Source organism: Falco peregrinus, chromosome W, assembly GCF_023634155.1.
Source record: "Falco peregrinus isolate bFalPer1 chromosome W, bFalPer1.pri, whole genome shotgun sequence".
NCBI classification, from domain to species: domain Eukaryota; kingdom Metazoa; phylum Chordata; class Aves; order Falconiformes; family Falconidae; genus Falco; species Falco peregrinus.
In genome coordinates, this window is record NC_073743.1 from 12,091,695 (window position 1) to 12,109,873 (window position 18,179).

At 37.4% G+C, this 18,179-nt stretch overlaps 1 protein-coding gene across 4 annotated transcripts in view; it reads left to right on the top strand.

Moving 5' to 3' along the window:
* LOC101923076 (A disintegrin and metalloproteinase with thrombospondin motifs 6) overlaps positions 1-18,179 on the top strand; it is a 166,570-nt gene that overhangs the window by 69,230 nt on the left and 79,161 nt on the right. For all 4 annotated transcript variants that reach the window (XR_008745112.1, XM_055792873.1, XM_055792875.1 and 1 more), the window contains 2 exons: positions 2,065-2,211; positions 10,809-10,950. Coding sequence is in view for 3 of the 4 variants with exons in the window: in XM_055792873.1 (XP_055648848.1) it covers positions 2,065-2,211; positions 10,809-10,950 (289 nt within the window). In the remaining variant the exon portion in view is untranslated. The remainder of the gene's footprint in view (positions 1-2,064; positions 2,212-10,808; positions 10,951-18,179) is intronic.

Consider the following 18,179-nt stretch of genomic DNA (forward strand, 5'->3'; position numbering starts at 1 on the left):
TTGAGGTGCCCCTAATTCTAGGTAATGATGGCAGTTGAAAACTAGGCCAATAAAGTACTTTTTTTCATTGTTAAATTCTGCTTCAGTTTGTTACATTGGACATCTAACTCTTTCCCTCCCAAAATATATATCAATATTGAAGACTGATCATCATAATTAACACTGGTCTGAAAGTTTCATTATAGCACATATGTTGCTCAGATAAGTATTTTTTATATACTAGGGGTATTCTTTGTTTGATGATATAATAATATAAGGTGTCAGTCAGACCTTTCACATGTATAATATAGCATATGACTTTCTGCATTTATGAAATATCACACACTATATACATGCAGGCATTGCTACAGAGTAGGTATTCCACAGGGAGACATTTTATAGGCATGAAAGTAATGCTTTTTTGATGATGAAGTCCTTCCTCAGCCTGTAGGAAACATCCATCATTCACTGATTTTCCTTTTCTTATATCCATGCAATTAATGGGTTTTGGGAGTAGTAGTTAGCAATACCGTGTACTTTTAGTTTGTTATGTTCAGCTGAAAAGGTGAAACAGTACCCAGTGCACTGAAGCTTAGAGTCACATGAAAGTCTTGTATTTTTATACCACGTGCTGGAGCAATACGTTCAGATGAATATAAGAACACTGTCACTGTTTTCAGTAAAGAAAGTGGTATGAAATACTCTTGTCAGTAGATAAATGGCCAAATTCTAATCTACCACTATTTGTATCTTCTGGCAGTCAGTCCTAAAAGCTTCTAGAAAATTGAAATGGAGTGAGTGCCTCAACACATTTGTATTCCTGAATGATGAGTAAGAAGTCAGGCAGTCAGACTTTTTAGTGTTTGTAATAGAGAAGGCTACAACAACTGATGTCTTAAATGACACATAAAGTGACAGTTTCGCTGTTTTGGGTATGCAGAAGCTCAGTTATGACATACCCTTTGACTACTTCTCTGTCCCATGGTCAGGAAGGCTTCTATGTATCTTTCTACCCATCCCTCTGATTTCATAAGCCTTGTGCTATGTTTGGGAAGGAGGAACTAACTTGGCCAAAGGTTAATATTTAAATATTTAAATAAATAGGTTTCCCCCCCAGTGACTGAGAGGAAATTAATCAAAGGCAGAGTAAGAAAATGGAGGTTAAAAAAAATGTATACTATTAAGAAAGATCATAAGAAAAATTCATATTCTCTTCAAGTGTTTCATTTATGTCAGGCCAGTCAGGTATATTTTGTTCACTGTTTAGGAATAACAGTAACAATTTAATTAGTTTTATACATATAATGAAAACCTTTTCAAATAGTTTTTCTGTGAGTTAACTTCTAGTTTTAATTTGATGATTATGTTGGCCATCTATAGCTCCAAGGATTTCTAGGGCATAAGGATTCTTTTGCCATATTTCTTTTTCCAGAGTCATATCATCTTTGCTGAAAATTAATTTGTTGCATGGAAATCTCTGTTGGCCAAGTGCTACCTAGAGGTTTCTTAATGTATTTTCTGCTGGTTTTTAGTCTCCATTCTGAAGTTCCATGACAAAGGAGAGCACTAACAGAAGGGCTCCAAGTCACCCTGTGAGTGGATACATAGAAAGAGCATGCATACAGCATGGCCCTGGGAATTGTAAAACCCGTGTTCTGCTTGAGCTCTCATTGGCTATTGTGTACCTATACGGTATTGTTACAGCAACATCACCTACTCCCTGTTTGTCCCTGTTTACTAATCCAAGCACACAATGTGTATTCCTTATCCAGTTAAAATACCACAATACCCGAATAAGGACTGAGTGCTCTGTATTTATCTTGCAAGAATATTGTTAAATTTTCTTTAAAAGCTTTATAAAATAAGTAAAATGCTTTCAAAAGTCTATGAAAAAATGTTACATAGTTGTGCAGTATTTTGAGATCTGAATAAACAGAATTTAACTGATCCTGATTCTCCACTTAAACTTCTCTGTACTATGTTCTTTTAGGACCGAACATGATTTCTGTAAAAATCACATTAAGTTTTAAGAGATATCCGATGCTGCAGAAGAATAATGGGTGGTTTCTCTTCTTTTTGGGGCAGTTTTGGTATGAATCATGATGGAATTGGAAATTCCTGTGGGACCAAAGGTCATGAAGCAGCAAAGCTAATGGCAGCTCATATTACAGCAAACACCAACCCTTTCTCTTGGTCAGCCTGCAGTCGGGATTACATCACCAGTTTTTTAGAGTAAGTAATCTCTCAAGAAAAGTCTTGATTTGTTACAAAAATCCACACCTTTCAGAATAAATAGTAGAGAGACACAGTGACCTGTTCTGATGGTTTACATTTTTTAGAATGAACAGATGGAAGTATAGCAAGTTACTTAAGGCTTTTATAGTGTAGAGTCCTTTTCCTATGTAATGGCAAAAGCTTCTTCTGCTCCATTCCCCCCCACCTTACAGTTCTCATTTATAATCTATTCAAAACATTTTAAAGTGCTGATCATATTTTATTACTAAATTGCTAAATTATTCTGAGGGTGAGAAATAGAGAAGAGCTGAATTTGTCTATGAATGATGGGAAGTGGTTTTTTTTTTTAAATACATGCATAATGTGAGGGAATTGAATGAAAGGAATAAAGTTCTAGCCCTGTTCCTTGTACATTTCATTCTGATTTTTTAATGCAGTCTTGTGGGGTTTTTTTCTATCAATGTTCTTTGGTACCTTTAGTGAGAATATAATGATTATTATCTTAATACCTTAAAATTGTGCTAACCTATACTTCTGTGGTGATATTTATCCAGAAATAGATTGCTACCTGAAATTTTACTTCTGTATGAAAAAAATAAAAGTCTCAAAAATGTGCTCATATCAATGTATACATTGGTATACATGATGCATAATGAAGCCTTTATATGTATTTTAAGTTGTGGAAGACACATACAGAACTTAGTTCACTGAGAACATGTTAATAACAGGATTTTAAAAAAATGTGTGTAAGGTGAGCTTTATGGGAACAAATGGCAGTTGGTTGATAGATTCAGTGTCATCAGTGCAATCATTCCTTTTAGAAATAAAGGTTGTTTAATAATTCAGACACTGTGTTTTAGGAGATGGACTTAAAACAGTCAAATGGTCTAACCACTAGACTACTAAGAACAAAATGGGCTTCTCTTTCAGGGATCTAACCTCAGAATAAGGTGCTGTATTCTGAATCTTACCTGAAGGAACACATCCAGACCAATACATTTTCTTTAGACTGGTTCAAATGTAGCTTCCCACACAATGTATAGGAACACTGAATTATTCTGAAGAGGTTTTTGAGCTCCTTATAGAGTCAGTGGGCAGAGACAGACATTTCATGTTGGTGTTAGGTGCTGTTCAGAGGAAAATACTTCTGTTTCTGTATCAGGTTAAGGCATTTTGTATCAACCCACTGAACTATGCACCCACCCAATTTTATGTACTGGAGTGTTTAAGATGAGTGTCTAAACTAAAGTACACTGAATAAGACATCCTACATGTATGTGTAATACAGGTTTCTCACAATATAAGTTGATTTTCTCAGGAGAGAGATATATATATATTCATGTAACCCTAGCATTATTAAAAAAAAAATACAGGCTAGACTTGATTCATCATTACCAATCATTTCTGTTAATTCAGCGCTGTTCCCATTAGTAGTCTTTCTAGTATGTCATGCAGCCTAGTTTTAACTGTGACAAAGAATAGGGGTTTTACATCTCTTCTGAGTGATTATTTCACAGCTTGGTAGTTCCATCAGCTTACAGTTCAGGTATTGTAGCATTTGGTGGTTTGTTTCTTACTGTTGTCAGTTCTGCTCTTCTCTGCCTTGTCTTACTTCTATTTGTTGCTCTCTTCTGAACTCCATTTTAAACTCGTAATTGTCCTGTAAATAGGTTATCTATTGATGAAGATGTAATTCCACAGGTAGCTAAGCAGTCATTTTTTATTTATGGCTTTTGAGAAAGAAATGTGGTAAAATTCTGTGGCTTGTATTATGCTGCAAATGTAATAGAGCTAAATATTTGTTCATAAAGTTCCCGCACAGTTTTAAATTTCAGTCTGAACAAATTTTCTTGTTTCTTTACTTGATATGTATGCAGTGATCTTTCAGTTTTTTACTGTCAGTTGAAAAACATGTTTAGCTTGTACCTCCTCTATGTTTAAATATTTTTATTTATTTTATTTTTTACTATTAGCATCTCCATTATTTTTTTCCATTCCCCAGGTTTGATATTCACTATTTAGTTTCATTTTTAAGTCTGGGGAATGCCACTGAAATTGTAGTTACATTAACATAAATCTGGAATAGTAATTTGGTGAATCTGTTCCTGTAGTTCTAATTTCTAGGGGGTTTTTTGAGATACTTCTCTATAATTGCCAGTGTTTGCAACTCTACTTGAATTACTACCATCTCTGAATTTCAGAAAAAATCATTACTGAAGATACTAGGTGATATTTGAGCTAGAGTAAAAAAAAACCCTAGAAATAGCAGTTCCAATAATAAATTATCTTTTATAATATTTTAGCTATATTTTTGTAATGAGAATGAAGATGTTATTTTTTTCAAAGCCACCTTGGATAAACATTCTTCTATGCATTGCAATTATTAATAGATTTTCCAATTGTACAGGATACTGTGTTAACAAACTAAGAACCAAAGATAACTTCTCCTTCATCTACTAATTCTGCAGTCTGTATTTAAAAATTTCAGATTTCTCAAGCATGATCTGTTCATTATAAATCCATGCTTGTTATTGTTTGCGATTCTAATATCCAATAAATGAATTGGTAATTTTTTTCTTAAAATAGTTTTATTATTTCACAAAAGTAGAATAGTCTGTAAAACTAGGTTTTTTCTCATTTCTAGTCTTCTCCCCAGCTTTTCATGTCATCTCCTCAATGACAGCAGGAAGCTGTTAAGATAGAGTTACACAGGTACCTGAAGGACAGCTGTCAGAAGCCTAGATGACTTCTTTTTTACCCATTCACACCTTTCCTTGAGGCAGAACAGCTTTAAGAGCAGAGGCTTTTCTGTTGCAGGTAATGATCAGTGAACAAGAAGCAAAGAAAAATAGTGAATTTCATGTGGTAGCAATTCCCTGACTGCTCCTATAAATAGCAGAACAATCGGCATCCAGACAGGAAAAATTATTCCATTTTCTTTCTATTACTTCTTCACAAGTTAGCAACAGATGAGGAAGATGATGATTTAGAGCTTTAGAGGCAAACCCTCAAGATGCTGTTATCTGTGTCTGCAGATGTTTATTCCAGATAGATTAGACTCTGCCCCCTTTCACAGCTGGGACAGGACCCACTAGACCACAAACAAGGAAGACAAGTGGGTTTTTTCTGTGTTTAGTGAGTATGGCTAGTCTAGGATTCATTTAGCTATGTCTAACAAGAAAGATAGAGCACAGTGGGATGAAATGCAGATACACAAGCAGAAAACTGAGGCCATGAGTCTGTATGACATTATCACCTTTTAGATTTATCAGCTGGGGTCTGTATACAAGTTTGGGCAGGGCTGTCATGGCACCAAGATAATGCGGCTGGAATGCATTCTGCTAGAAGCTCATTAAGTGTTATCGTAAGGTAGATTCATGTAGATTTACCAGTTTGGGTCACCATTTGCTACAGGAGTTTTGCACTGTTGAAACTGAAGTCATCCTGGTGATATTCAAAGTTGAGCCTCAGCTTCACCCTCCTCTTTCTCAAGACTTTCTAAAAACTACACCCAGAAACAAATTTTCCAGACTGACGGTACTGAGGAACAGCCATTAAATATCACTTGGAAGGTATCAGTTGTCAGACACTAGTTGGGAAAACAATTTATTTTGCGGGATGGCCGGATAGAGGATGAATATGGCTTTAAGGATGGGAATAAAGACAAAGCAAAGCTATGTATTGCTACTAGATGATTCAAAGCTCCCAAGAAGGATGACCAGTCAGCATAGGCTTTGAAATGGCCAAGGAAAGCCATTTTTTTCCTGGGGAAAACTTTCTTCTAGCACATAATAACCGTTGGGTGTCAAGCTTTATGTTAGTGTGAAAGACTGACTGAATAATGGTAAAAATCCTATCATTAGAGCAGAACAGGCATATTTTTGTATATACTACAAATATTTTGACTTAAATTTCTGCAATTATATGTCTTGTAGAGTAGGTATAGACTTTAATTTACAGGTTTGGTGCATTTAAAGATTTAGATGTGATTCTGTAATCTAATCTGTTCAGGGGTCCATATGCCTATTGAGAGACTCAAAGATAATAAGAGTTTTTAAATGCTGTGCCCTTGCCTGTCTGTTTACAGTATCACAGTTTACAGATGAACCTCTACACTATTGGAATCTATGGAAATATACCCATCATATGCAATACAAGCTCAAGCTAAACTTCCCACTGCTTGTTTAAGCAAAGTTCCTATCTGCAGTTTGGTCCTAACAGTACAGAAAGATCAGTTGTATTTGAGTTATTTCCATATTGGAGTTATTAACATGTACTCCTTATATCCGCAAAATACAACACTGAAATATTTAGATTCAAAAGAATGTAGGATAGTTTCCCAACTTCTGCTATTTAGATACATATATCTGCAATAATTAAAAGGGAAAATGCAATATTTATTTATACTACAACCACACATGTGATATTTTAAAGGTAGATTTCAAATGAGTTGAGGGGTGGTGGTATTATAGAATCATAGAATCATTTAGGGTGGAAAAGACCTTTGAGATCATCAAGTCCAATTGTTAACCCAGGACTGCCAAATCCACAACTAAACCATGTCCCCGAGCACCACATCTACACATTCTTTAAACACCTGCAGGGATGGTGATTCCACCACTTCCCTGGGCAGCCTGTTCCAATGCTTCACCACCCTTTCAGTGAAGAAATTTTTCATAATATCCAATCTAAACCTCCCCTGGTGCAACTTGAGGCCATTTCCTCTTGTCCTATTGCTTGTTATCTGGGAGAAGAGACCTACCCCCACCTGCCTAAAACCTCCTTTCAGGTAGCTGTAGAGAGCAATAAGGTTCCCCCCCTGAGCCTCCTCCTCTCCAGACTAAACAACCCCAGTTCCCTCAGCTGCTCCTCATAAGAATTGTGCTCCAGACCTTTCACCAGCTTCATTGGCCTTCTCTGGACGTGCTCCAGCACCTCTACATCCCTCCTGAAGTAAGTGGCCCAAAACTGAACACAGTATTCGAGATGTGGCTTCACTAGCGCCACGTACAGTGGCATGATCACTTCCCTAGTCCTGCTGGCCACATTATTCTTGATACAGGTCAGGATGCTGTTGGCCTTCTTGGCCACCTGGGCACACTGCTGGCTCATGTTCAGCTGGCTGTCAACCAGCACCCCCAGGGTCCTTTTCTGACAGGCAGCTTTCCAGCCACTCTTCCACTAGCCTGTAGCATCGCATGGGGTTGTTGTGACCCAAGTGCAGGACCCGGCACTTAAGCCTTGTTGATCCTCATACAATTGGCCTTGGTCCATCAATCCAGCCTGTCCAGATCCCTCTGCAGAGCCTTCCTACCCTTAAGCAGATCAACACACCCACTCAACTTGGTGTCGTCTGCAAACTTACTGAGGATGCACTTGATCCCCTTTTCCAGATTGTTGATAAAGATATTAAACAGGACTGGCCCCAATACTGAGCCCTGGGGAACACCACTTGGGACTGGTTGCTACCTGGATGTAACTCCATTCACCACAACTCTTTGGGATCAGCAATCCAGCCAGCTTTTTACCCAACAAAGAGCCTTCCCTTCCAAGCCATGAGCAGCCAGTTTCTCCAGGAGAATGCTCTGGGAGACAGCGTCAAAGGCTTTACTAAGGTCCAGGAAGACAACATCCACCGCCTTTCCCTCATCCACTAGGTGCATCACCTTGTCATAAAAGGAGATCAGGTTAGTCAAGCAGGACTTGCCTTTCATAAAACCACACTGGCTGGGCCTGATCCCCCGGTTGTCCTGCACATGCTATGTGATGGCACTTGATCTGCTCCATAACCTTCCCCAGCACAGAGGTCAGACTGACAGTCCTGTAGTTTCCAGGATCCTCCTTCTGGCCCTTCTTGTACATGGGCATCACACTGGCTAACCTCCATTCTTCTGGGACCTCCCCAGTTTGCCAGGACTGTTGATAAGTGCTGTAGAGTCATTTGACGAGCTCCTCTGCCAGGTCCCTCAGTACCCTGGGGTGGATTCCATCCAGCCCCATACACTTGTGCATGTCTAGGTGGAGCAGCAGATCACTAACCATTTCCCCTTGGATTATGGGGGCTTCATTCTGCTCCCCATCCCTCTCTTCCAGCTCAGGGGACTGAATACCCTGAAGGTAAATGGTCTTGCTGTTAAAGAATGAGGCAAAGAAAGCATTAAGTACCTTGGCCTTTTCCTCATCCTTTGTCACTGTGTTTCCCCTTTGCATTCATTACAGGATGCACATTCTCCTTAGCCCTCCTTTTGTTGCTAATGTATTTACAGAAACATTTTTTATTGTCTTTTATGGCAGTAGCCAGCTTGAGTTCTAGCTGGGCCTTTGCCTTTCTAATTTTCTCCCTTTATAACTTAACGACATCCTTATAGTTCTCCTGAGTTTCCAGCCCCTTCCTTCTTCCAAAGGTGGTAAACTCTACTTTTTTTTGCTGAATTCCAGTCAAAGTTCTCTTTTCATCCAGGCCAGTCTTCACCCCCAGCAGCTTGTCTGTTGGCACATGGGGATGACCTGCTCCTGCACACTTAAGACTTCCTTCTTGAGGAATGTCTAGCTTTCCTGGACCCCTTGGCCCTTCAGGACTGACTCCCAAGGGACTCTGTAAACCAGGCTCCTAAACAGGCCAGAGTCCGCTCTCTGCAAGTCCAAGATAGCGGTTCTGCTGACCCCCCCTCCTTACTTCTCCAAGAACTGAAAACTCAGTCATCTCATGATCTCTTGCCAAGACATCCTCCAACCACCACATCACCCACCAGCCCTTCCCTGTTTGTAAACAGCAGGTGCAGCAGGGCATCTCCCCTGGTTGGCTCCCTCACCAGCTGTGTCAGGCAGCTATCTTCCACACACTCCAGGAACCTCCTAGAACTGTTTCCTCTCTGCTATGTTTTATTTCCAGCAGACATCTGGTAGGTTTAAGTCCCCCACAAGAGCAAGGGCTAGTGATCATGAGACTTCTCCCAGCTGCTTGTAGAATGTTTCATCTACCTCTTCATCCTGGTTAGGTGGTCTGTAACAGATTCCCACCATATCTGCCTTGTTGGACTTCACCCTGATCCTTACCCATAAACACTTGACTCTTTCATCACCATCATTAAGTTCTAGACAGTCAAAATACTCTCTAACATAAAGGTGAATCACATGAAATTCATTTTCCTTAGTAATCATATTTTTTTCTGTATTTACCTGCTTATTGCCTTAGTTGCTCTTTGCATTCTTCTGAAATGCTTGGCAGCTGTTTGTTTTTTGTTTTTCCAAAGGATTCATTGTAGTATTTCAAATAAATTATTAAGATAGGCTTAAAATGAGAACATAAAATGTATGGTTAAAGGGGGCTTTTTGGTCTTTTTTATCTGCCGATAAAAAGTATAGAAAATTGGATATCTCCAAAGAGTAGTGTAGAACATTAATTTTTGAAAGTATGTTTATTTGGCAAGGTTCATGGAAAAGATCAAAAGTGCTGGCAAAATTTGTTGGAATGTTGGAAAAAAAATTAAAGTGCTGGCATAAAGAATACTTTAAAAATCCTTGCTTATTCACATGTGAAATGAAAGTAAAAAAGCATCTGTCCTCTTTTATGCACACTGACTAAATAAAACTGAATAATTATATTTAGCAAATTACCAAGTTTTCTAAACAGAACAACTCTGTCTTCCTTTGGTTCTTTGTTATTTGTTCCACTACACTAAAAAAAAAAACGAGAAAAAAACAAAACCCACCAAACAAAACAGTGAAAAGAAGCGAATATTAAAGTTTTCAAAGATGATGATCTTAGTTCTAACATGACTTTTTAAAAACTAAATAATACAATAAAAAAGATCCTTGGATCCACACAGATTTTTTCACTCACCCAAGTATATGTAAATTTGAAGATTCTGGAGAATTTTTACCACTTTTAACTTTTTTGTTCACTCAGATGGAGGCATTCATGTTAGTGTCCTAATCCTATAAACATTTAGTAGTGTTGAAATTTAAATGTGTTTTATATAAACCATTTGAGCTGCTCATGTCTATAAGATTGTACTTAGCTGTTTGAAGGACCAGAAGGGTTATTAAGAATTGTAAATTTAATTTATTTGCTTAGTTTATTTATTTTTCATTCTATGACCAAATGTAGCTATTCTTCAGTGAAAACAAATAGGAATCTTAAAACAAATTGAAAATCAGTCTTGTGTAGCTCAGAAATTATTGTACTTTTTCAAAAGGATAATATATGTAATATATTTCACAATCTAAAATAAGCATTTTTGCTAATATCATAGAATCATAGCATGCCAGGTTGGAAGGGACCTGAAGGATCACCTGGTCCAACCTTTCTTGTCAAAAGCACAGTCTAGGCAAGATGGCCCAGCACCCTGTCATCCGAATCTTAAAAGTGTACAATGTTGGGGAAAATAATGATGAAAATTATTTTAATCTCTAAATTCCCTCTAATTATTTTTTATCTTTACTATGGGGTGTACCATCTTACTGTTTGTTTATTGCAGCCATATTTGTTTCACACCCAGTGATGTTAAAAGTAAGAATTAGTTACATGATATTGTTACTGTGATTTACAGTTGGTAGAATTCCTAATTCCTTTGGTCCTTTATGTTGAACAGTTCAGGCCGTGGTACTTGCCTTGATAATGAGCCTCCCAAGCGTGAATTTCTTTATCCAGCTGTGGCCCCAGGGCAGGTGTATGATGCTGATGAACAGTGTCGCTTCCAGTATGGAGCAACATCTCGCCAATGTAAATATGGGGTAAGAAGTCTTAATCCTTTTGCTGTGTTCTGCTTAGTCATTTGTATATATTCCTTTATAACATAAATATTTAATTAGATGCAGTATTGGGTTACAGATTTCTGATAGCATACTGTCTGGTGCCATCATATGTAAGCAAAGGGTACATTTTAATCCTTATGCTGCATCTTTTGCTTGAGTCATTTGTGTGTACTGTTACACCAAAATGTGTGGGTTACAATGAGCTGGAGAAGCATTCTTTAATTTTAGGGGAAAAAAGGAGTCCAGAACACTTGATCCTGCTCCTTGTAAAGTATACTACAGAATTTTAGCTGATTTCAGTTAAATGAGATCAGGTTCATGTTGTATTAATCTTAAAACATGAAGTCTGTTGTGTTGACTTTAACCATTCAATTTAAAGCTACATTTTGAAGTTACTTTTGTACTTGTATTGATTTGTCAGGTCTGTTTGTTTTTATTTTAATTTCTTTTTGCTGGCATTGAGTTTATTGTTTCTCACATTGTTCAGATCCCTTTTTTTAAAAGGACAATAATTGGTTATGGGAGCAGGAACATGAAGCTAGATAGCTGAATGGAATACTGAATAGCTAAGTACTAGCAAAGCTTTGGCTGCAAGTAAAGAAATTTACAGTATAAATAAAAACCTACACACTTAGGCCATTATGCAATAAATTTATAAATATTACTTCAAATCTTGCAGCCTGAAGTATGTAGTAAAATGATACATTCTGCTGTACTTGTCATCAAATAATCAGCTGAGACTAAATTAAATAAACCTTGAAAACATATCTAGTGGTTTAAATTTACATATATTTTTATAATGTTTTAATTATTATTCAAATATGACAGTGTAACCATTGAATTTACTCTATTCACTTCTCTAAAGGCTAGCTACAAAGAAAGTCCATTTTTAATATTCTTGGTATGATAAATACAATATTATTCTTAGGATGCCTCTTTGGCAGACCTCATTGTGCAAAGGTTTTATAAGCTATATGTAGTTGGTTGACTAGCTCACTGGATCTTCTATTCCTGATCCATCATCAAACCTCTTTTGGCCTTCATTGTTCCTCTTTAAGTTCTCACTTCCCACCAGTGTTCTTTAAGGGCCCTTTTTCCTATCACTACATCCAAGGCATAACCCTTTCCCCCCCCCCATTTTTTTCTTACAATTTCTCACCACACACACTATTTTCAGACTAAGGAAATCTGCAGGTATGTAATCCATGATTTATAGCACAGTCTTTGGCATATATTGCATTTCAAATTAAACTGGAAAGTTAATAATGTGCAAAACCAGGCTTTTCTACATGTAGGGGGGGTGGAGGTGTTCTTTTTTTTCTTTACCTCTCCAAACTCTGTTAAACTATGTAATCATTGTTGTGATGATCTTGCTGCATATTACACTTCTGTTCTTAAACCAGTCTCTAAAATGCAAACAATTGGAAGTAATGAAGATGTAGGTAATCTTGGCTTTATGTGTTCTGCTTTCTTTTTGTTTAAAAGTTTTTGTTGGGATTCCCTTATAGTTACAGAAAAGAGGTTGACACTTAATTGAGGCAATAGTTAAAAGTAGTTAAGTCTTCATGTGACATTACCAGTCCTGTGAATTGATATAGTGTATTGTATTCCATTGGTGTGCCATCAGTGTGAGCATGACTTATAAGCATTTCTGAACACACACACCCACCCCCCTTTTAATAATTGGATTCAGACTGTATATATTTATATAACAGATTATTGTAGAACTCTGGTAATATCCACTCTAAGAAATTATATGCATTTAAAATAATGTCAATAATTAAAAATATTATCTGCCATAGCCATAATTATTTGAAAATGCTGTCATGATGATTATGATCATAACGATTTCAAGTGATAATTTTGAAAGGAAAAAAATAATCTTTGCAAGCTGATAGTGCAGATCGAAAATATCCACACAAGAAAGATCTATTCATATGTGAAAGGGTTTTTAGAACTGAGTAGTGGAACTAGGTCTAAATACCAGGAAAAGTTGAATACTCTGTTCTACAATTTCAATATCAAAAGTAAACAGTCAGTGCTTTGGATGTACCTATTTGATGTACTATTCACATGAAGATGCCATAGTTCATTGATCTTATTCTAACAGACACATGTGCAACTATGAATGGAAAAACAGTAAAAATCCCTAATTGGCAGCAGACCTAATTCATATACTAACTCCTTTCTAGCACTTCTTTCAGAACTTTCTATTTGAAGTGCCTGGTAAAAAAAGGGGATAGAGTAGGTTTTCCAATGTGGGATTTTGACAAGCGAGGGGAAGCACGCGGCCGACTCAATATGAGTGATAAAGCAAGCTTCAATTTATTACGGCGCGATTATGTCTTATATACAGTTCCAGTTAATTATGCCTACAAATCATCTGCTGATTGGCTAAGCTCTAAAGGATTACACTTTCATACGTCCTCCTATTTGCGGTTTCTGCGGATAGCTAACTACATATATTTTTTTTTCTCTCTTATCTATGTGAATTCCTCAAAGTTATTTACAAGGTCAGCATAACCTTATCTCTCTTCCCTTATTAGCAAGCCTGGTAATTTTCCATTTTTAGCAAGCCTGGTAATTTTCCATTTCTAGCAAGTCTGGTAATTTCTCGCTGCGGCCTAGCTTGGTTCACTCCAGACTTATGTCAAAAAGCTGTATCACACAGTCCTTCTATGGAACCGTGGCCGTTCTCTTTCGTCCATTCTGCAACAGGATTTAGTGTCCCAGAGGTAAATAAATTCTAAACCAAAGGGAAATCTCAGAGAAAATTGCTTGCCTTTTTCTCTTGCTCATGTTCTTTACTGATTTATGATGATGAGGCATGACAAGAGAAACAGTTGCACTCTCAAATCAAAGGCAAAGAAATTACAAGTCTCCTTTTGGCTCTGATATAGCTGTAGAGATAGTTGGTCTTTTTAAAGTAACTTGGAAAATCTTCATGTTCTTTCTGCTTTGGAATTCTGTCCTAATGTCTTATTAACCTTTAGGAAAAGTACCTCTTTCAACCATCTAGCTTTGATGTTCGTCTGTATTCATTGCCTTTTCTCCCCTATTTCCTCATCCATTCCCTCTGTATGTTTATTTTAAACTGTTGCTTTTGATCATATATTAGGTCCTAATCCTGCAAAGGATTTTGCACATTTAAGTACATGAAGCCTTTCTCACTTGTGAACTTGAAGTTAAATACCTGGAGTGGTGTTTGAATGATTAAGACATCAGAACTAAAGTACTAAAGGGACTGCAAGGATCTGCTTTTTTTTGTGTGTTTACTGTCAAGGAGCCAATTTCACCTTGAAAGGAGTTCTTTGGTAGTTGTACTGATACTGTTGTGAGTACTAGACCTAATTAAACATTTTAGTCACTTATGGACAAAACTGTTTCAGCAAAAACATTGTGACTATTGGTCATACTTCCCTATACCATTCAGCACATTAAGTTGGACAAGAATTCAGAGAGATGCTTTAGCTCTTTGAGCTAAAAAACTAAGACTACATGTTTGCAAGAAGACAGCCATCTTTCTAATGTCACATGTGTATTGTTCTTTATACTATACTTTCCACCATCTCTGATACAGGGGCAATTTTAAAGAATTTAGGTGAAGAAACAGATACTTTGAATAAAGAATGGCAATGTCTTTAGATACTTAAAATATTTCATTTTTAGGGTACGCTTTTTGATTCAGGATAACATTAAATTTATGACTTCCAGTGAGCTAAATGGTAATGGTGGAAATTTCACCATAAAATACTGATGCATAGCTTTTTCTTAAAGGCAGTACATGCTTTCAAGTATCTTACTGGATTCACTGCAGTGGGAGATTTTGAGGTTATTTGGAACAGTGCTAGTTCCTGTTCTTTTATGTAGGTACTAGATATGCTATATCTTCTAGGGTGATGCAATGTGAATTCTCTGCTGATTGTTAGGTGTGGCTAAGTTCTTCTCTGCTCTGTTTGTGTCAGTTCCCCTGAAAGTTCAGAAACTTTCAGTCCTTTTATTTAGGTGAGAGTAAGGAGAACTTATTTCATTGACTCCTTATCTCCTTAACCTTTGAGCATCTGCCTAATAACAGTTGGCTGTTGGCTGTCTCTGGGTTAACTCAGGAAAAAATTCCAATCTTGACTTTGAATTTCTCTGTTTTATGAGTTTAAATAATACCTGGAATATGCCTGACTGTAACTTACAGATTTTGTGGTTCAAAATAATGCTTTGCTGTAGAGCTGGTCCCCACATTTTTAGGTCAGAGGCTAAAACCTCAGACATTTTAATAGTTAATACTTATGCATTATTGATATTGCTGTGGTATATTTTATGATCTGTGAAGCTATTGCAAACTAGCATGGATTTCAGAGAGAGTGCCCAACAACTCTTTGGTATATTTTTTTGCATTAAAATGCAAAATCATCATTGGTATCAATAAATACTTTGAGTAGAGGGATAAGGGGACAAAGTTTCCTTTCCTTTGCATACATGGCTTCCCTGAAATCAGCAGGGCCAATCCATTTGTATTTCACATTTAACACATCAGGTAATGTATTTTAGCTGATGACAGGTAGTGCTCTTCTTTGTCATGGTCTTATATTTGCAATTAAGTTCCTCAGTTAGTTTGCCAAGAAAAATAGCTTAAAACTCAAATACTAGTTTTTATTCACATTTTGTTAGTGTGTTTTGGAGGACAGATAGAGTTCAAGCTATAAACTTACTGCTTGTAAACAGGCAGAATGAAAAAGGACAAGGAGTCCTCCTGCTACCTTCAGTAGCTCCCTTGCACTATTTGTCTCTAGGAAGCTTTTAATGAATTATGAGGAGTGGCCATAAAGTTAATTACCATTAATAGAAAGTTTCTGAGAAAGTGTCAACTACAGAAATACAGGACATGCAGTTGTCATGCCTTCACTGCTTCCTAGTTTCCCACATGCCAGTTCAGAGACAGAATAGTGTAACTGAATTAGTAATGAGCAAAAAAAACCAGCATATGGTCAGCTAACTTTTAAATCCAGGAAACAAATTGATATACACAACAGTTCTACAATATTTCTTAGAAAAAAAATAATCAGGCAAAATAGCCTGAATTACAATTGACCCTTGTAATCGGGTGATGCAAATTTTAATGTTAGTGTATGATGTTAGTAAGGTCCTGCACCTAGGGAGGAACAACCCCATGCACCAGTACAGGCTAGGGATTGACCTGCTGGAAGGCAGCTTTGCAGAGAAGGCCCTGAGAGTTCTGGTGGACAGCAAGTTGCCCATGAGCCAGTAGTGTGCCCTTGTGGCCAAGAAGGCCAATGGGATCCTGGGGTGCATTAGGAGGAGTGTGGCCAGCAGGTTGAGGGAGTTTTATCTTCCCCCTCTACTCTGCCCTGGTGAGGTCGCATCTGGAGTACTGTGTCCAGTTCTGGGCTCCCCAGTTCAAGAGAGACAGGGAACTACTGGAGGAGGGTCCAGCAAAGGGCTACAAAGACGATTAGGGGACTGGAACATCTCCCTTGTGAGGAAAAGCTGAGGGAGCTGGGCCTGTTTCGCCTGGAGAAAAGAAGACTGAGAGGGGATCTTACCAATGTCTACAAATATCTTAAGGGCAAGTGTCAAGAGGATGGGGCCAGGCTCTTTTCAGTAGTGCCAAGCAGCAGGGCAAGGGTCAATGGGCACAAACTGCAACATAGGAAGTTTCATCCGAATATGAGGAAAAGCTTCTTTACTTTGAGGGTGCCAGAGCACTGGAACTGCCCAGAGAAGCTGTGGTGTCTCCTTCTCTGGAGACATTCAAAACCCGCCTGCATGCGGGTTTTCCTCTTTCTGAATCATAAAGTGGTTTAAAATCCTTTTTGTATATTTTTTAAACAAGTTCTCATAGTCCCCTTTCTTCTTTCCTAGGACTGTCTTGTCTCCAAACCCTCTTTCCCTCCCTCCCCCTCTCCCCCCCCAAGAGACATAGACATAATACGAATGTACCTAGATCTTATAAAAGTTGTTTAAAAAGTGCAAGGGGAAGCCAGTGAACAAAGCAGGAGTGTAGTAGATGATTATAGAATCAATAATGAGCTTCCAGATACTGGAATGTGGTTGGAATAAAGATGGGATAGATTGCATGGGTTTGAAAGGGAAGATGCTACTTGGAGGTGATTGACCTTGTAGGGATTCTGTAGTTTCCATAAGGTTCACATAAGCACCCAATATTTAGGAAAGAATGCTGATAACTTAATATGAATGTACAACCTAAGCTTCAGATTCTATTTCACATTCTTTCAGCATGTTGTGATTCATAACATGATGCACCACTTAATGAGCGTTTAGGAATGGAGCAGTAAAATGGTTATTTTTGGGTGCTTATCTGAACTAAACTTTGAACCTTCTGAAGTTCACCCATAATTATAATTAACCTAGTTTTAATCGTGTTGCCATCAGTATTTCAGCAATGAGTCTGAAATACTCTAGGTTGATGCTTTTAGATTCACGCTTGTTATTTTTATGCTCTGTTTTAGCAAATGCTCATCAAGAGGTACAGCATATTATAGATGAAATGTGCTGAAGTAACATAAAATCCTGATTAACATTTTAAAATTTCATGGAGGGGGAGAAAGGAAAATGCCCAAGTTATCATAGTTTAATATGCATTGTGAATATACTTCCCACCTCTTTATTTATTTATTTAATTATGGGCCAAACTGCTAACTTTTGTTGGAGTCTTTCATTAGTGTTGAAAACATTAAGAACAGCACAGCAATTTGATCTTTGCTCATATTACCGAGTTTTCATTGTGCTGTATTGTTACAATTCATGATGATTATGATATAGGATGCTTAGATGTTACATAATGTGAAATGCCTATGTGTAACTCTGCATGACACAACAAAAAGAGGCTCTATCATTGATAACACTTAGTCAAAAAGAGGATAATTTTATTTGCTGTCTTTTTTCTCTAGATGGGTTCAACTTATACAAACATCTGAATTCCAAATTGAAGTCATGGAGCCCTAAGATACACCATTACAAGTTGTCATCTATCTTGTCTTGATCTTGTGACAGGCCTCAGCTTCAGTTTGTTTCCTGGATTTTAAAAACACTTTCCCTTGTCTGCTTTACAAATTAATAGTTATTAAATCTACGCACTTGGAGACTGACTTTGAGGTCATTGATTAATTTTCAGATTATGCTTCTTTCTCTTGGTGTCAGTAAATTATTTACACAAATTTAATGTTGGCAAA